This window comes from Schistocerca serialis, chromosome 1 (genome assembly GCF_023864345.2).
Source record: "Schistocerca serialis cubense isolate TAMUIC-IGC-003099 chromosome 1, iqSchSeri2.2, whole genome shotgun sequence".
NCBI classification, from domain to species: Eukaryota; Metazoa; Arthropoda; class Insecta; order Orthoptera; family Acrididae; genus Schistocerca; species Schistocerca serialis.
This window is the reverse complement of record NC_064638.1, coordinates 207,667,013-207,687,245: the sequence shown is the minus strand read 5'-3', so window position 1 is coordinate 207,687,245 and position 20,233 is coordinate 207,667,013. Positions and strand designations below refer to the sequence as shown.

At 47.3% G+C, this 20,233-nt stretch overlaps 1 protein-coding gene across 2 annotated transcripts in view; it reads right to left on the bottom strand.

Annotated features, from left to right (window-relative positions):
• LOC126465839 (estradiol 17-beta-dehydrogenase 2-like) overlaps positions 1 to 20,233 on the bottom strand; it is a 152,926-nt gene that overhangs the window by 66,650 nt on the left and 66,043 nt on the right. For both annotated transcript variants that reach the window (XM_050096338.1, XM_050096339.1), the window contains exon 4: positions 5,544 to 5,726. In XM_050096338.1, the coding sequence (XP_049952295.1) occupies positions 5,544 to 5,726 (183 nt within the window). The remainder of the gene's footprint in view (positions 1 to 5,543; positions 5,727 to 20,233) is intronic.

Genomic DNA, 20,233 nt, shown 5'->3' with positions numbered 1-20,233 from the left:
AGCATTTGATATTCGTTTGGTCTGGCAGCGCCATCTAGAGGGCCAACCATAGCGCCATCTGGTTTCCCCCTTCAAGCTAGACGAGTTTCGTTCTTTGTAGGTTTTTCGTTTGATGCTTATTTCATGAGATATTTGGCCCGGTCATTATCGATGGACCACCCTGTATACCCACATCGGAATCGCGATACGTTGCATGTAAGCTGCAGCAACGCCCTACTCGGAACCTTTCTGATCCCCCTTTATACACTCCTGGACATGGAAAAAAGAACACATTGACACCGGTGTGTCAGACCCACCATACTTGCTCCGGACACTGCGAGAGGGCTGTACAAGCAATGATCACACGCACGGCACAGCGGACACACCAGGAACCGCGGTGTTGGCCGTCGAATGGCGGTAGCTGCGCAGCATTTGTGCACCGCCGCCGTCAGTGTCAGCCAGTTTGCCGTGGCATACGGAGCTCCATCGCAGTCTTTAACACTGGTAGCATGCCGCGACAGCGTGGACGTGAACCGTATGTGCAGTTGACGGACTTTGAGCGAGGGCGTATAGTGGGCATGCGGGAGGCCGGGTGGACGTACCGCCGAATTGCTCAACACGTGGGGCGTGAGGTCTCCACAGTACATCGATGTTGTCGCCAGTGGTCGGCAGAAGGTGCACGTGCCCGTCGACCTGGGACCGGACCGCAGCGACGCACGGATGCACGCCAAGACCGTAGGATCCTACGCAGTGCCGTAGGGGACCGCACCGCCACTTCCCAGCAAATTAGGGACACTGTTGATCCAGGGGTATCGGCGAGGACCATTCGCAACCGTCTCCATGAATCTGGGCTACGGTCCCGCACACCGTTAGGCCGTCTTCCGCTCACGCCCCAACATCGTGCAGCCCGCCTCCAGTGGTGTCGCGACAGGCGTGAATGGAGGGACGAATGGAGACGTGTCGTCTTCAGCGATGAGAGTCGCTTCTGCCTTGGTGCCAATGATGGTCGTATGCGTGTTTGGCGCCGTGCAGGTGAGCGCCACAATCAGGACTGCATACGACCGAGGCACACAGGGCCAACACCCGGCATCATGGTGTGGGGAGCGATCTCCTACACTGGCCGTACACCACTGGTGATCGTCGAGGGGACACTGAATAGTGCACGGTACATCCAAACCGTCATCGAACCCATCGTTCTACCATTCCTAGACCGGCAAGGGAACTTGCTGTTCCAACAGGACAATGCACGTCAGCATGTATCCCGTGCCACTCAACGTGCTCTAGAAGGTGTAAGTCAACTACCCTGGCCAGCAAGATCTCCGGATCTGTCCCCCATTGAGCATGTTTGGGACTGGATGAAGCGTCGTCTCACGCGGTCTGCACGTCCAGCACGAACGCTGGTCCAACTGAGGCGCCAGGTGGAAATGGCATGGCAAGCCGTTCCACAGGACTACATCCAGCATCTCTACGATCGTCTCCATGGGAGAATAGCAGCCTGCATTGCTGCGAAAGGTGGATATACACTGTACTAGTGCCGACATTGTGCATGCTCTGTTGCCTGTGTCTATGTGCCTGTGGTTCTGTCAGTGTGATCATGTGATGTATCTGACCCCAGGAATGTGTCAATAAAGTTTCCCCTTCCTGGGACAATGAATTCACGGTGTTCGTATTTCAATTTCCAGGAGTGTATTTCGCTTAGTATTTGGGGTATTGAAGTTGATTGGATACAGCGGTTTTTACATTTACGCTGCTGTCGGCATTTTTGGGAATGAAGAAATAATCATACATATGCCGTTACGTTGTCTGTAACATTCCTTCCTCCAGATTCGTTACTACGAAGATCACGCTGATGTATACGTACTTTATGTACTGCGGACAACGTCTCTTATGCGATTTGCAATACTAGTATACCTTGGCGTTTCCTATAAATCCCCTCTTTAAATTCACAGCTGTATTTGTGAACTGGGGTAACGACCGTGTCTTTAACGATCGTACACGACGTGTCGCGCGCTCCTTACATCTCCGCGAAGGAAGAGGGAGAAAACGGCCGCCAGCGTGCTTCTGCGAAACACACTCGCTCAAGGGCTCGCCGTCTTCCTATGGTTGGCCCTTCGGACACCACCAGAGGACGCCGCATTCGCTTAGACTCACTGCGTGATAATGTAACCGTCGCACGTCTAAGGTTCCCCATAACGATCTCCACTCACATCTCGGAAGACTCGCCGTGAGAATAGAAGAACATAGCACGAAGCTGCTAATACTGCAACAGCTACCAGCTGCCTGTAGGCTGTTAACAGCTAATAAGTGCTTCAGTCACAGACAGTGTGAAACTGAAAATCAAGTGATCAAAATATATGTATTTATAAATTAAACAGAGTAAATAATTTATTTATGTACTAATGTTTGTAGTGCATTCCATCAACTTACGCAACTACAGACGCAAAGTTAACATTGGTTTTTCTGTATTTCTGCATGTATGGAATATTTACTTCCTAATCAAATTTTTCGGTTGTGAATTTGCCTTTTTGGCGGGTCTCATACGTTACTGTTGTGTGGTGGATGCCGGGGCTGCCTTCTCTCTAATGTGCCACATTAAGCCAGTGAGCACTTAAGCTCCTTGCAGGCAGGTTATTCTATGAGGGACTGTCTCTTCTTAATGCCTTACTTCCTGCAAGTCTATGTTGATTTCTCAGTTTATTCAGGTTAACTTTTACGATTTAGATTCTCCTACCTATACCAGATAGTTTATGTAAGTCGGCAGACCCAGAGTTATTGGAGGTGAAACCTTCTAGGATGTTACGGTGCATCATTTTCCTCTTTAGTTTCTTCTACACGATTGACGTTTCGACCCCTCTGCTGAGATCTTCACGATGTTCTGGTGCTCACTGTCAGGTGTACACTATCAAAGCCCCACCGCCGTACCATCTTCACTAGGAGTTATTGCCTTGTACTTATGGTGCAGTACACACCGGAGGCGAATTGCTTGATATGCTGTGTTGTAGTGTTTATTTACTTCATATCGTGTTTCATTATGTCTGCGTGGTGATGTGTTCAGACATCAGGGAATAACCTCCACGGTACAAGGAAAACCCATATAGGGCAAACATTTTAGCGGTGGATGGAGATTAGAAAAATATCCAACAATAATGGAGTATGTTGGATGTGATTACTGCTCCTGAGCTGAAGAAGTTGGCACGGGAGACAAAATCGTTGTGTACCCCACGAAACTAGGCACCCCACCTCACAAAAAAGTGATGTATACCAATTTTTGGGTAGCCATTGAAAGGAAAGGGATACTGTACTGAATTCATGGAGGATGGGGAAACGGTCGCGCGCCGCTGAAGCGAAAAACCAACCTATGAACGCTACATAAAAATTAGGGCTCCTGATTATCCAGAGGAGAATTAGATAGAACAGTGCATTGGCTGTCTGAAGGCACCTAGGATGGCTGTGCCGACCCAGGTGGCAAGCAACAGCCTCCACATGATCAATCTGGTCTCCAGCAAGCCATTAAAAACGACAGTATAAACCAAGGGAAACATCGAATTCAACCTGGACCATTGGTGTCCATTTTTGTTCATCAACGAGTGCATAATTTGACTGACGGCTGATGATCAAATAGAAGAGTGCAGGCAGCTATGTGCCAATGGACGTTTTAGGTATGTACTCCTACGGCCTCGGAAGTTCGTGAGTCAATAGTGCTTAGGGCCAGTATCACGTACGGACGTTGGACGTCTCTCATGGCAATGAACATCTTTTTCGATGAGCAAGTACATTCTGTTACGTTAAGAGAATATACTTGCGGTGTCTGTCACATTGATAACAGAGCTAAAGTGACTGAACATGAAACCGTAGTTGCTTCAAAACTGACTGCAAATAATGATAAGAAAAAGAATCAGGTAATTTTCTGCAGAACTGTCAAAGAAAGGAAAGTATGAAGAATGCTGTTGAGAAGATGGGACAGGATTACAGGGCACGTTTTAAGAGAACAGGAAATAACGTCCACGGTAGTAGAGGGAGCGGTAGTGGGTAAAAACTGCATGAGATGGCAGAGATTCGAATACACCAAACAAATGGTTGGGGACATAGTATCTTACTCTGAGTAGAAGAGATTGGCATAAAAGAGGAAATCGTGGTGGGCCGCATCGAACCAGCCACAAGAGAGTTGACTTAAGAAAAAAAAAATGGACCGAAAAAGATAAAAGTAATGTGGTTCTTCCACTCTAGTTCGCTCCAGATGTTTAGCCTTAGGTGTTTTACGGTTGTTACTGCTTCCAATGTTTTATCCCAAATCGTATAATCGAGCAACATGGAGTCTTCCTGCCTACTTATGAAAAATACTTTTGTGCTTTGTCTTTTTCCGTTGAAGGTCAAATATCATGCTTCGATGTTCTTCAGACCTTCGTCGTTATCCTTACAATCCTCTGCTGTCCGTGTACGGCTCTCAGAACATCCGTTGTCATCCACTGGATCATTTACTTGTGAGTTCAGCGTGGCCGAGCGAGGAGGCGGAGCTCGTAGGACACTCGAGTGGTAATCGGGAGCACCTGGGTTCCGATCGGCGTTCCGCCACCAGGATTTCAGTCTTCGGTGGTTTCCTTAAATCACTCATTCGCAGTGCGTTATGGTTCCTTTGAAAAGGACTCTGCCGATTTCGTTCTCAGTTCTTTCACAATCCGTGACTAAAGTCCGTCACACATGAACCCATCGTCGAGAGGACTCTAGGTTCTAAATACCGCTAACGGCCATCTCAACAATAGTGTGTGACGTGAATGTCAAACTTCCTTCTCGTGGTGTTGTAATAACTTTTGACAAAAAAAAGTGTGTCTCGTTTAGTTTATGTATTTCATCGGCTGCTGTTTATTTACTACAGCCACCAATTACGTGCTCTGGGATCAAGCCTGAATTTCACATTCTTTCTTTCGCTTACGCCAGATCCCCGTAGGGATCGCTGGGTCGGCGTGGTTACAACTGATTTGGCAATGTTAATGTTAGGGATGGCCGGATGCCCTTCCTGCCGCCACCACGTACACCCTCCCCCCCCCCCCCCCCCCCAGGACGGAATCAGTGTACCCCAACTGTCTGCGGCTAGTGTAAATCGTGAAATAGTGCGGACGTGTTTCAAATGTCTGCGACGCGTGTGACTCAGGCGGAACGTGGAGACCAGCTCGGTATTCACCTAGTGGGATGTGGAAAATCGCCTGAAAACCACATCCAGGCTGGCCGGCACACCGGCCCTCGTCGTTAATCCGCCGGGCGGATTCAATCCGGGGCCGGCGCGCCCACCCGAGTCCAGGAAGCAGCGCGTTAGCGCTCTCGGATACCCTTGCGGGTCCAAGCCTCAACTTCACATTACACCACGTAAAACTGACCTTGCTGGAACGCTCTCAGAAATTGAAAAACATCACTTCGCAAAGGATACCATCACATACATGCTAATAAAACTTTCTGTAGTGAACAATTGTCTCCTTTCTCAGCAGTTTGCTTTCTATTCCTTACTTTGTCAACGTCTTTCTGTTTTTACTGGTGCTAAGCCCCAACACATATTCAATTACCTTACTTACCTATAGGGCTGGCGACGTTGACAAGGCGGCCCTTAGACTTCTTGAGGAGCGGCAGGAACGCCTTGGAGACCCTTATGGCGCCCATCGTGTTTACGTCCAACACCTGCTGAAATTTCTCCAGCGGCGTGATGTCCACTTCGCCGAAGTCGGCGATTCCTGCGTTGTTTACCACCGCCCATAGCTCTAGAATAAGAACGCAAATATCTTTCACATAGACCCAGTAGTGCTCTATTAAGAAACATAAAATCTGTTGCATTGCGAAAGGAATTTCTGGTAAGTTTCGTTTCCATCAGCTGTAGCCTTGGTCGTACACGTTACTCAACATAACTCGCGAGTATGTAATACCTGATTTGGACCCACATATTAATCATTTCCACCATATTTCTCTCTTTCCTAAACTCCTTCTCTTCCTCCCAAATTTTCCGATTATCACGCGACAGAAGGACAAGAAACTTCCCTACATTTGTTCCATCGTTGCAGACGAGACCGTGAACTTTATGACAGTACACTCCTAACCTTACATCGTATATTATTAGAACTTTTCTATATTTTATACATAACTGTAGAAAAATATCGTGTATGTCAGATACAAGTAAGAAACTCGCTGGTGATCAAACCTTTTTTGAAACTTCCTGGCAGATTCAAACTGTGTGCCGGATCGAGACTCGAACTCAGGACCTTTGCCTTTCGCGGGCAAGTGCTCTACCAACTGAGCTACCCAAGCACGACTCACGCCCCGTCCTCACAGCTTTACTTCTGGAAACATTTTTTAACTGTATATGAAGGTAGCATCTGTTCCCGAAAGAACTGTTACCGTTGATGACCATGCAGCTTTCGCTAGAATGAAATGATAATTAAATGGACACCTTAGCTGCAAACAGGCGTTGATATACTTCATTGGGGACATGTTGAAAATGTGTGCCCCGACCGGGACTCGAATCCGGGATCTCCTGCTCACATGGCAAACACTCTATCCACCTGAGCCACCGAGGGCATAGAGGATAGTGCGCCTGCAGGGACTTATCCCTTGCGTGCTCCCCGTGAGACTCTCATTCCCAACATGTTCATACCACTGCGGGTAATATATGTTTGCCCATCATACTCATAACTCGTAGCAAATTAATGTACCAAGTCCCATAAGAGTTTGGGCATAGCGTGTGCGTTCGCACAAGGAGGTCAATGGCCGGGAAGCCATATTTTTAACTATATATGAAGATAGTATCTATTCCCGAAAGAACAGTTACCGTTGATGACCATGCAACTTTCGCTAGAATGAAATAATAATTAAATGGACACCCGAGCTGCAAACAGGCTTTGATATACTTCATTGATGATGGATAGCGGGTCTGCCATGTAAGCAGGAGATCCCGGGTTCGAGTCCCGGTCGGGGCGCATATTTTCAACATGTCCCCAATGAAGTATAGCAACGCCTGTTTGCAGCTAGAGTGTCCATTTAATTATCATTTCAAACCTTTTTTAGTACGTGAGAATGTAATAGCTTTGTTCCAATTTTGAACAAGTCACATTTGCGTGAATTTATTTGCCGCTAAGAGTAATAATAGTATTTTAAAGAATGTGGGAGAAGTAATAAACAAATAAAATTTGTAAACATAAATCAAGGCGCTCGCTGGGAAGACAGACCAACTGAAATGTGTAGCAAATATGTGAAAAGAATAACTTTAAATTAGGGACTCAAAATGAGATTTCTATGGCTCGGAAAAACGGTCATGGCGACTAAGAAAAGCAGCAAAAAGAGTACTCTACGATGAGTTGTTTGCTAGGCAGAGCTGGTGGCAATCCTCTGCTAACGAGTATAGGAAGGAGGGAGATTGAATTTGATGTCCAGTCGACATCGAGGTCAATAGAGATGGAGCATAAGCTCTGATTGTGTCAAGGATGAGGAAGGAAATCTGCCGTGCCCTTTCAAAGAAACCATCCCGGCATTTGCCTGAAGCGATTAAGGGAAATCACGGAAAACCTAAATCCAGATGGCCGGACGCGTTTATGAACAGTCATCCTCCCGAATGCGAGTCCAGTGTGCTCGGTCTCTGCTACTGACTGAAGCGGGGAGTCTCTTGCTAACCAGCAGCAGTACGATACTTGTAAGTGAGAAGTGTTCGGAGATTAGTGATGTAAGTGCCATACTGTTGGAGAAACGTTGCTAGGATATGAAACTTAGAAACATTTCAGCTGAGATTTGTCTGAAAATTTCCGCCCGTCGCTGGACTTGGAATCATTTCAGGTTATAAGGAATAATTTTGTGCTTTGAAATTTCTTAAAGAAGTTAGCACTGTGCTGTGAAATGGGAGAATAATAGCGGATTCAATTCAAGATTCATGCATTGATTCATAGGGACTTAGGTCACATGTGCGAATCACATTGTTCTGTAGCGCCACCATTATTTATTTCTTGATATGACTGAGTAATATCATGATGCTGCCCCGGCTAATGCAAGAGGCCATGGAAGCGAATCAGATTCGAGCCTACGAAACGCAGTTACATTATGTACTACACTACTGGCCATCAAAATTGCTACACCAAGAAGAAATGCAGATGATAAACGAGTATTCACTGGACAAATATATTATACTAGAACTAACATGTGATTACATTTTTACGCAGTTTGGGTGCATAGATCCTGAGAAATCAGTGCCCAGAACAACCACCTCTGGTCGTAATAACGGCACTGATACGCCTGGGCATTGAGTCAAACAGAGCTTGGATGGCGTGTACAGGTACAGCTGCCCATGCAGCTTCAACACGATACCACAATTCGTCAAGAGTACTGACTGGCGTATTGTGACGAGCCAGTTGCTCGGCCACCATCGACCAGAGGTTTTCAATTGGTGAGAGATCTGGAGAATGCGCTGGCCAGGGCAGCAGTCGAACATTTTCTGTATCCAGAAAGGCCCGTACAGGACCTGCAACATGCGGTCGTGCATTATCCTGCTGAAATGTAGGGTTTCGCAGGGATCGAATGAAGGGTACAGCCACGGGTCGTAACGCATCTGAAATGTAACGTCCACTGTTCAAAGTGCCGTCAATGCGAACAAGAGGTGACTGAGACGTGTAACCAATGGCACCTCATACCATCACGCCGGATGATACGCCAGTATGGCGATGACGAATACACGCTTCCAATGTGCGTTTACCGCGATGTCGCCAAACACGGACGCGACCATTATGATGCTGTAAACAGAACCTTGATTCATCCGAAAAAATGACGTTTTGCCATTCGTGCACCCAGGTTCGTCGTTGAGTACACCATCGCAAGCGCTCCTGTCTGTGATGCAGCGTCAAGGGTAACCGCAGCCATGGTCTCCGAGCTGATAGTCCATGCTGCTGCAAACGTCGTCGAACTGTTCGTGTAAATGGTTGTTGTCTTGCAAATGTCCCCATCTGTCGACTCAGGTATCGAGACGTGGCTGCACGATCCGTTACAGCCATGCGGATAAGATGCCCGTCATATCGACTGCTAGTGATACGAGGCCGTTGGGATCCAGCACGGCGTTCCGTATTACCCTCCTGAACCCACCGATTCCATATTCTGCTAACAGTCATTGGATCTCGACCAACGCGAGCAGCAATGTCGCTATACGATAAACCGCAATCGCGATAGGCTACAATCCGACCTTTATCAAAGTCGGAAACGTGATGGTACGCATTTCTCCTCCTTACACGAGGCATCACAACAACGTTTCACCAGACAACGCCGGTCAACTGCTGTTTGTGTATGAGGAATCGGTTGGAAACGTTCCTCATGTCATCACGTTGTATGTGTCGCCACCAAGCCAACCTTGTGTGAATGCTCTGAAAAGCGACTGCCTGCCACTGCTAGCTGCTGCCTGTGCTCTCCAGCGGTTGGACCTCCTGCAGTTCCACTTCAGCTGCTACCGGCCTCCTACCCTGTCGGTTTATAGCCTACCGCGGTGCACCTGCTTATCCGCCATCACCCGTGCAGGTAAATTCCTGTCTGCCTGTCTCTGCTCGTGTGGAGTGGACATACTCTGGTGCTGCAGTGAGCCACCACATCCACTCTGGGCCTGCGGCGTGATTCTGTGCGCTTCAGCGCGCTCCATTATGTGCAGTTGGGCTGCCTTCAGTCTGCATTCCGGGCTGCAGCATGGTGCTGCGGTCAGCATCCTTGCGGAGTCGCTGTCGTTATTGCACCATCAGCCGTATGATGCTGCATGCCGCTTGCTGACGACCGCACCTCACCACAGGCCACTTATCACTTACGTCCAGGGGATGTTGGCTTCTCCAACTCTCGTCATGATTGATCTAGCTTGCAGAGTAATGAATGAATGTCTTAACAATGACATCTGCATGTTGATAGGTCAGACGACTGCCAGGCGTCCACTGAGCACTGCTATTCTGCCCAGGGTGATGAAGCACTGGTTTCCCGAGACTAACAGCTCAGTTCCATCACCCGTCGGAATGGCCATCCATACGTGGCCATTACATTGTTGTTGTGTTTTGGAGTACAATGAATTCAGTGAACTTTCTAGAATGAAATGATTATTAAATCGAAACCCTTAGCTGCCGACAGCTGTTGTTGATATACATCAATGGGGACAGCTGAAAATGTGTGCCCCGACAGGGACTCAAGCCCGGGATCTCCTGCTTACATAGCAGACGCTCTATCCATCTGAGCCACCGAGGGCACAGAGGATAGTGTGACTGCAGGGACTTATCCCTTGCACGCTTCCGGTGAGACAAACATTCCCAACTGTCCACAATCTACGTTCGTAGTGTTCCTAATAGATATTTTGCCCATTCACTCATTACTCGCGCCAATTAAGCTGACGACTCCCGTAAGAGTTCGGGCAAAGCGTGCGCATTCTCACAGAAGAAGGTCAATGGCCAGGTAGCCTTTAACATTTTCAGCTGTCCCCATTAATGTATATCAACAACACCTGTCGACAGCTAAGGGTTTCGATTTAAGTATCATTTCATTCTAGAGAAGCTGCACGGTCATCAATGGTATCTGTTCTTTCGGGAACAGATACCATCTTCATATAGTAGAAAAAGCGGATGTCAGTCTGAGAGTCACAGGAAGGATCTTAGGGAAATGTAACTCAATCACGACAGAAGTGGCTTACAAGACACTCTTTCGATCGATTCTTGACTATTCTTCGTCGATCTGGGACCTTTACCAGGCAGTTAAAAGAGATAGAGAAGATCCAACGAAGAGAGAGGTTCACTATTGAAATTTCTAGAGTACTTTTTCTGGAAGATACGGGCAACATATTATTCCGTCCCACATACATCTCTCGAAATGACCATGACGAGAAAATCCGAGAAATTACAGCTAAAACAGAGGCTTATTGACAGTAGCCCCTTCCACTCCCCGTTCGCGAGTGGAACAGAGAAGGTGATATCAGTTAGTGGTATCAGACGTACCCTCTGCCACACACCGTCAGACGCAATGTGTATTATTGATGTAGTTGTGGAGGTAGATGCAGGCACCATCAGTGTAACTGTTTAAAAATAAAAAAAGTAATTTTCTATTAGTTTCCACTTTGACAAAGCTATACCTGCCATAACTTTTATACTGCGAATATTTTTAATTTAATATTTGCGATTTGAGGGTCTCATTCCCCCTCACATAAAAACATACACACAATTGAATCAATTGGAAACCCTACTACCTCAGACATAGCCTTGTGGAATACTGAATGAAATAAACGTGCTTCTGTAACAGCCTTCCCGGCTCTAACAAGCATAAATTATAAATTACCAAAAAAAATACAATTGTTAGGTTTCCAGGTTTGTAAGTAGCACGTAGTTAAATGTAGCGTTCAGTCAAAACAGTCGAACAGAGCTATGTTTACACTCTGTGACCTCTCAGGCCTGTTCAGTTGACTAGTTAACATATAACAAAACAAGTACAGTAGTTGTATATAGAAGTTAAGATTTATCTTTAATTTAGTTTCACAATTCTAGGTTTACTATTCTCCTTTTCTTTATTTTTCATCAGTTCATCTGGTGATGACGTGGTAATAAGTCGAAACTGGTAGTGATACCATATGACAGATCCGAGGCTAAAATATACAGCCTACTAGAATATTTTGCTGGCACATCGCTGCGCCTCGTTGGGACAGTATGCCCAGCCTGTGTAAGGAATGGGAGTGGTTGTGGGAGTTTGTGGCAGTGGCATTTAGATGATATAATAGAACCGCGCTGATCCTGGCCAGCTTTGATCATTCATCGAAACTCCGGAGCATTCATTGAAACTCAGGATAACCCCAAATTTCAGAAAAAAATTTGAGTGCTGTGAGTGAAATGTTGCAACAATGCAGGTATTATTTACAAACATGCAGAACAATCAAGCAGGGGTTTCACCAGCATTGCTCAGCAAAAGTCGGTAACGCCATTATTTTCTCCAGCTGTGTTGTGACCTCTGTCTGTGTAATAACGTCTTCTTTATCAACCAACCCTTCATCACTACTCTTATTCTCCGCAGACAAATAAGTAACGATAACTTAACAATCAAAAATCATATCGTAGCGAGCGTCATTGTCATTTCACAGCCAGTCATGTACTTCATTACCACCAATGTCCTAGCATCCTGAAATGCTTTAACGTATTTCGAGAAAATGGTCTTGATTCTACAGGCACATGCAAGAATCGCTAACTATATCTGTGGTAAAAACAACTGTAGATGCTTTATAAACGAAGATATGGTATTGCCTCCAAATGAAGTGGTCTTCCACACAAATACTGTGACATTGAATATGGTTGGTGACGCAGGAGCGTATATTAATAGTCCAAAAGTGCGGATGCATGTCGCCATAGGTGTAACGCCGAAGTAAAATCACCCTTCTCACCGAATTTAGAAAGTGACTCGGCTAAGGAATGTGATATTAAGCCAACAGCTGCAACTCTCTCATGTCACTACTAGATATTTCCCACGATAAAAAACAGTATTTTTAATACATTCTGTCTTGATACCTTGCAGACAGTGTAACAGAGGTTCTGTGATATATCCATGGGGTTTCAGGTGAGAGTGTATGATCGCAGATTGAGAATGACCACATACAGTAGATGGTGAGCTATGTGAGGAATCAGTTATGAAATACAACTCTGGATTGAAGTCATAAGAAATGTACAAAATCCTATGACCAAATCACTAGCTTTTGAGATCTATAGATTTCCGTTTTCAGGAAGAAATTCTGTCTGTGATTTGCTATCAAGTGTCTCCACTCAACCACGCACTTGCATTGGAGCCTAGAAGATGTCCTTTAATGACCACAGCCACCGGTGAATCATATCCATGGCACTCCCATACCTCGAAACCAGTCCCCTTTTTCGAACCTCTCTGCTAAGGACAGTACAACGAATACAAAGATCTTTTGACCTTCCTCTAAGATCAGAAGGTCGAACATTACACGGACAGAACGCTGGACTAGAGAACCCAGCAGTATGTGATTAAGGGAGTGGATCCCAGCACCCCTAACGACACAGTACAGGTGGCGCTCTGTAATCTGGGATTCGACTGTAAAGGTGCCTCCCGGATGACGGGGTTCCATACACACGCACCGCTACTACACTACATGGTTGAGTTGGTCGACACGGCTGATTACCGCGACATCTTACAGATAAAGAGCCTTCTGCGGATGGACGTACGTGTAGAACACTACGAACCACCCATGCCCCCCCAACAATGTAGCAACTGCCAGCGATTCGGCCACTCGGCCCTTCGTTGTGGCCTGGCAACTTGTTGCCGCGGATGTACTGGCAATCACAGATCCAACACGTGCACACAAACACAGCCAAACCAACGACGCTGTGCCAACTGCAATGGGCCCCATGCGGCCAATTTCAGGCAGTGCAGTGCATACAAACAGGCGCTGAAGCGTAAACAAGACAAACACACGGCACTGCATGACATCCCACGTCCAAGGCCGGCGTCGAACCCAGTTAGGAACGGCGTAACGTTTGCCAAGGTTGTTCGCCCTGGTGGAACGGCACAGGCTGCGGAACCTCAGTGCCCTTCACAAACACACTCACACGAAACAACCGCTGCATCAACTACACAGCAGCCACAGACAACACCAGAAAATCAACAAGCATCGGTACCAACACCTATGCCCCCAAACAACACTACCCCAATCCCTGAAGTCACGTGCTGCGAAGAAACGTACACTACACAGGAAAACGCACCAACACAAGAATCCCCAGAACCCGAAGCCCAGAGGAAAAATAGACGTACACGAAGGCACAGGGCGGGGAACACCAGAACACCACAACATGCCACCCAGCAACAACAGACCAGTAACACACAGGCAAACAGTCAACAAGACACCGAGACTGTAACCCATACCACTATCTCCCTCACCACAGAAGTACCACAGGTGCCACAACTTCTACCACAAAACATGAACACAAATGCCATCCCAAACAACACACCAATACCCGCACAAGCGGCCGCTAACTCTGCAATAGCACCACAGGCCTCCACATCCAACACCAACACATCACCTGGGGGAATATTGGAAACACTATTCCCTTGACACACGACCGCTCAAATCCTTACCACGGTGCTGACGGCCGTCACTTCACTCATCACACAGCTCATGAGTGCCGAACCCGGGCAGTACTGGGCTGTCACACACTGCCATCGAGACACTTTCCACACCTCTCATGAATAATACACCACACTCGGCCTGTAACGCAAACCTGCGTACACTATCACAGATCGTGTTCTGGAATGCAGCCTCGATCAACACCAAAAGGACAGAATTTTCCGCTTTCTTAGAGCTGAAGGGAATGGTTGTCGCGCTACTGAGCGAGACTAAGCTTAAACCGCACAAACAATTAAACTTTCCCAGCTACTGCGTCTATCGTACCGACCGACCGGGCGACGCACTGGCAGGTGGAACTGCAATCGTCATACACAAAGACATTAAGCACACAAACATAGAGCTCCCTGAACTGGAAAAAAATCGAGGCCACGGCCGTCAGAGTCAAGTTCAACGGAGCCTACATTACACTGATGTCTGTATACAACAGTCTTGAAAGCATTGCAACACGCGATATCAGCACGCTACTTCAAGGAAACGCTCGGTGGCCACATCCCACCTATACACGAAATCAACGAAACAGCACAAATCGACGAGGCAGTAGAAACCCTAACGCCGTCCAGGACGCAGTGGCGGGCACCACACCTGATCGCAGCCCGCATCTCGTGGTCGTGCGGTAGCGTTCTCGCTTCCCACGCCCGGGTTCCCGGGTTCGATTCCCGGCGGGGTCAGGGATTTTCTCTGCCTCGTGATGGCTGGGTGTTGTGTGCTGTCCTTAGGTTAGTTAGGTTTAAGTAGTTCTAAGTTCTAGGGGACTTATGACCACAGCAGTTGAGTCCCATAGTGCTCAGAGCCATTTTGAACACCTGATCGCACCCCACAACAACACAGTGCTGCCCTACCCCAGGAAATCCTGGTCCTAATCTCAATGAGGAATCGCCTCAGGAGACAATGGCAGCGTACCAGGCGTCAGTACTTCAAACGGCACGTCAACAGGCTACAGGGCATCATACACAACAAAATACAAACACATAATACAACAGTGGAACCAAAAACTTGAAGTGCTGGACACCACGCGTCCTGGTGTGTGGCATCTAGCCCGACACTTCACCAGGGAGAAAATGTACACCCCGACGCTCCAGGGGTCTGACGGACCCGCATACTCTGCGGAGGAGAAAGCAGAATTAATGGCCCGCAAAATCGCAGTGTCATTCACAACGAACCTGGTACCATCAGATCCAGTGTTCACACTTACTACTGACCGGGAAGTTACTCGCATTTTAGCCCAACCATCGCGCGAAGTCTCCTGGGCTATAATGTATTCCGCTGCTAGGAAAGCCCCTGGTCATGATGGCATTCAAAACCGTGTCCTCCATGAGTTCACGGATAGAGCCACAGAATACCTCACACACATCATGAATGCCATACTAAAATAACAACACTTCCCCGTCTTTCGGAAGACGGCCAAGGTCCTGATGTTCAGGAAGCCGGGGAAAGATCACACCCTCCCACAAAATTACCGACCCATCAGTCTTCTGACTTCGCTCAGCAAGATTGTTGAGAAGGTGATCCTCAAACGCTTCACTAGGCATTGCGTAACAAATGACATCCTGAGACCGGAGCAATTCGGCTTCAGGAATCACCACTCCACAACACAACAACTCTTACGGGTCGTTGAACATATAACACATGGCTTCAATATAAACAAAGTAACAGAGGCGGTGTTCCTCGACATAGAAAAAGATTTCGACCGTCTATGGCACAACGGCCTCATTCGCAAACTCAGCGACGCAGGGTTCCCCGACGGGCTGGTGCGTCTCATACACTCAAACCTCATAGACAGTTTCAACACTGACGAGTAGGGAAAGCAATCAACACGACATGGAATACATGCGGGAGTATCCCAAGGAAGCATCCTAGGGCCCCTACTGTTTAACCTCTGCATAAACGATCTCCCAACCACATACAACACAACGATGGCAATCTATGCGGATGACACCGCTATCCTCGCACAAGATTGGAAACTATCAAACATTACGTCACGATTACAGACCGCACTCAGTGGCTGGGCCTTGGCTAGAGAAATGGCGTGTTAGAGTAAACGTCAACAAGTGCGAAGCCGTTCTGTTCACTCAAAGACCGAAGCAACTGCGCAAACATCGCGACTGCAGACCAATAACACTACATGCACGCCCTGTACGTTTCCGTGAGAAAGTCAAATACCTTGGTATCTGGCTGGACCGGAAATTACTCTGGGGGGACCACATACAACACACGACCAACAGAGGAAGTACGAGGCTCAAACATCTCTACCCTATGCTCAACAGGCATAGCATACTGAACAGACGGCTGTCGAGGTCCATGTACATGACACTTATTCGACCCCTGATGACGTACGCAGCCCTTGTCTGGGGATACGCTACGCCCACACGCCTGCGCCGTCTGCAGATCATAAAAAACAAAGTACTCAAAATCATAAGCAATGCTCCACGATACACGCGCATCGCGCATCTTCACCGAGAATGCCGACTTGAGACTCTCACAGAGGTAATCCACAAACTCACCACAGGACTATACAGAAACTCCAGACATTCCCAGAACCCGTTCATTCAGAATTTGGGGAACTACCACCACAACCATAGATGGAAACATAATAGACCAAAAAACATACCTGCAAGGACCTAACATCTATGGCCAAGTACATGCAAACACAACGGTACAGGTGAGCCCCTGTATATCAGCTACCATTACTGGATATCCAGTTGGAACACACTTGCCGAAAAACCGGCGCCATGCAGGGAAGCCGTAACGTACACTACATGCAGACAAGCTATACCCACCCCCTACAGTCCGCAGCTCGTGGTCGTGCGGTAGCGTTCTCACTTCCCACGCCCGGGTTCCCGGGTTCGATTCCCGGCGGGGCCAGGGATTTTCTCTGCCTCGTGATGACTGGGTGTTGTGTGATGTCCTTAGGTTAATTAGGTTTAAGTAGTTCTAAGTCCTAGGGGACTGATGACCATAGATGTTAAGTCCCATAGTGCTCAGAGCCAGAGCCACCCCCTACACAGTGAGATAATTTATGGCCGATCTCTCACTAATATACAGGGTGTTACAAAAAGGTGCGGCCAAACTTTCAGAAAACATTCCTCACACACAAAGAAAGAAAATATGTTATGTGGACATGTGTCCGGAAACGCTTACTTTTCATGTTAGAGCTTATTTTATTACTTCTCTTCAAATCAAATTAGTCATGGAATGGAAACACACAGCAACAGAACGTACCAGCATGACTTCAAACACTTGGTTACAGGGAATGTTCAAAATGTCCTCCGTTAGCGAGGATACATGCATCCACCCTCCGTCGCATGGAATCCCTGATGCGCTGATGCAGCCCTATAGAAAGGCGTATTGTATCACAGCCGTCCGCAATACGAGCACGAAGAGTCTACACATTTGGTACCGGGGTTGCGTAGACAAGAGCTTTCCAATGCCCCCATAAATGAAAGTCAAGAGGGTTGAGGTCAGGAGAGCGTGGAGGCCATGGAATTGGTCCGCCTCTACCAATCCATCGGTCACCGAATCTGTTGTTGAGAAGCGTACAAACACTTCGACTGAAATGTGCAGGAGCTCCATCGTGCATGAACCACATGTTGTGTCGTACTTGTAAAGGCACATGTTCTAGCAGCACAGGTAGAGTATCCCGTATGAAATCATGATAACGTGCTCCATTGAGCGTAGGTGGAAGAACATGGGGCCCAATCAAGACATCACCAACAATACCTGCCCAAACGTTCACAGAAAATCTGTGTTGATGACGTGATTGCACAATTGCGTGCGGATTCTCGTCAGCCCACACATGTTGATTGTGAAAATTTACAATTTGACCACGTTGGAATGAAGCCTCATCCGTAAAGAGAACATTTGCACTGAAATGAGGATTGACACATTGTTGGATGAACCATTCGCAGAAGTGTACCCGTGGAGGCCAATCAGCTGCTGATAGTGCCTGCACACGCTGTACATGGTACGGAAACAACTGGTTCTCCCACAGCACTCTTCATACAGTGACGTGGTCAACGTTACCTTGTACAGCAGCAACTTCTCTGACGCTGACATTAGGGTTATCGTCAACTGCACGAAGAATTGCCTCGTCCATTGCAGGTGTCCTCGTCGTTCTAGGTCTTTCCCAGTCGCGAGTCATAGGCTGGAATGTTCCGTGCTCCCTAAGACGCCGATCAATTGCTTCGAACGTCTTCCTGTCGGGACACCTTCGTTCTGGAAATCTGTCTCGATACAAACGTACCGCACCACGGCTATTGCCCCGTGCTAATCCATACATCAAATGGGCATCTGCCAACTCCGCATTTGTAAACATTGCACTGACTGCAAAACCACGTTCGTGATGAACACTAACCTGTTGATGCTACGTACTGATGTGCTTGATGGTAGTACTGTAGAGCAATGAGTCGCATGTCAACACAAGCACCGAAGTCAACATTACCTTCCTTCAATTGGGCCAACTGGCGGTGAATCGAGGAAGTACAGCACATACTGACGAAACTAAAATGAGCTCTAACATGGAAATTAAGCGTTTCCGGACACATGTCCACATAACATCTTTTCTTTATTTGTGTGTGAGGAATGTTTCCTGAAAGTTTGGCCGTACCTTTTTGTAACACCTTGTATAACGATCTTGACTGTTCCAGGAATGCAGCGACTGCGGGAGACCGGGATACATCTGAATCGCCTGCCACGGTATTGATGCCACACTAAAAAACCCAACCTTGCATGAACTATCGCAGCTAGTAAGCCACTACTGCTCTTACTAAACATCCCACTGTCGAAGAGGTTTTTTTCCCCACGGCACGAGCCTTGGCACTTTTTTCCCTCTGCTCTTCAAATCGCTACCCTCATTCGCGTTTCGTCCACAATCTATCACCTGATGGTCCGTGTTAATGCTATCCCAGCATCCTGTGATCCACTGATTAGACAACTAACATGTTGACGGAGGTGACGGTAGAACTTTTGGTTTGCGCACCACGTTGGTGCGGGCGTGGAGGGGCCCCATCTCTATTCAGCCCCATACAGCAAAACTCCAGCGTGATTTTAGACAGTCTCTTTGTAACTGTTCATCAGTCTCTGCCCCGCCCTCCCTGCAGCATTGTCCATGTGATCACTCCAGTTTAAGCTGGAACTGAGCGGAATTCCGAGAGTGCTATAGCTATCAGCTTCTGTATCCCATGGAGGAACAGAGAGCTGAGTTAATATGACAGGACCATGTCCTGACCACTAGGTGGAAATGTTAACATGTTGTCATAGCTCCACCAACTCTGTAGAATGTGTAACGGCCTTACACATTGTACGCAATTGGTGAAGCTATTAGGAAGCTATTACGAAGACTTCACATCATACAGGAACTGTAAGGAGGGGGAGCATTCTGGAACTGAATTGTGGTGCATCTCCAAACTGAAAGTACACATAGGCTTTGCAGTCTGATGGAGATCTGCGTGTCTCAGGGTGCATTCATGTCTGTCACACATACACCACCTCCTCGTTATTTTGTACCATCCATGAGAAAAACTGTGAAGTATAAAAGCTTCACTAACATCACACACTAGAGAGCTCGATAAGATATTACAGCATCCCTCTCTTCCGATATATCGAAAACAATTACCATGTGCATGCTTAGATCGATTATACGTGGCTATCCTATTACGTATACAGGTACTGGCTCATCGAAGCAGGTGGCCGGTGATCGAAGTCGCTTGCACAGACCAGTGTAAAGTTTTGTCTCCCATACTATAGGAGGACCATATCCCACAGACTATCAATCACAACAGAGGGTTCCTGTGTTATTCTTCCATAAGCTATTTGACAAATTGTCTTTCTGCTGTAATACATTCAAGCAGTGTATGACTACAGCTTTGTACACCACCATACATTTTGTTTTTCCACCACGACTTCGATGTCAGTGTCAGGTGTAACACCGACATTAACATGTTTCGATCCATTGACTCTCACAGAAAGCTGGACACTGCATGGTGTAAAGCATGCTGCTCCCACAACATACAGGATGATTGAAACAGAAGACGGAGGTGGCGTTTCTTGTTGACAAAAATGTGGAGGACAACACAACATATGGAAACTGGAATAGTCTCTGGCATT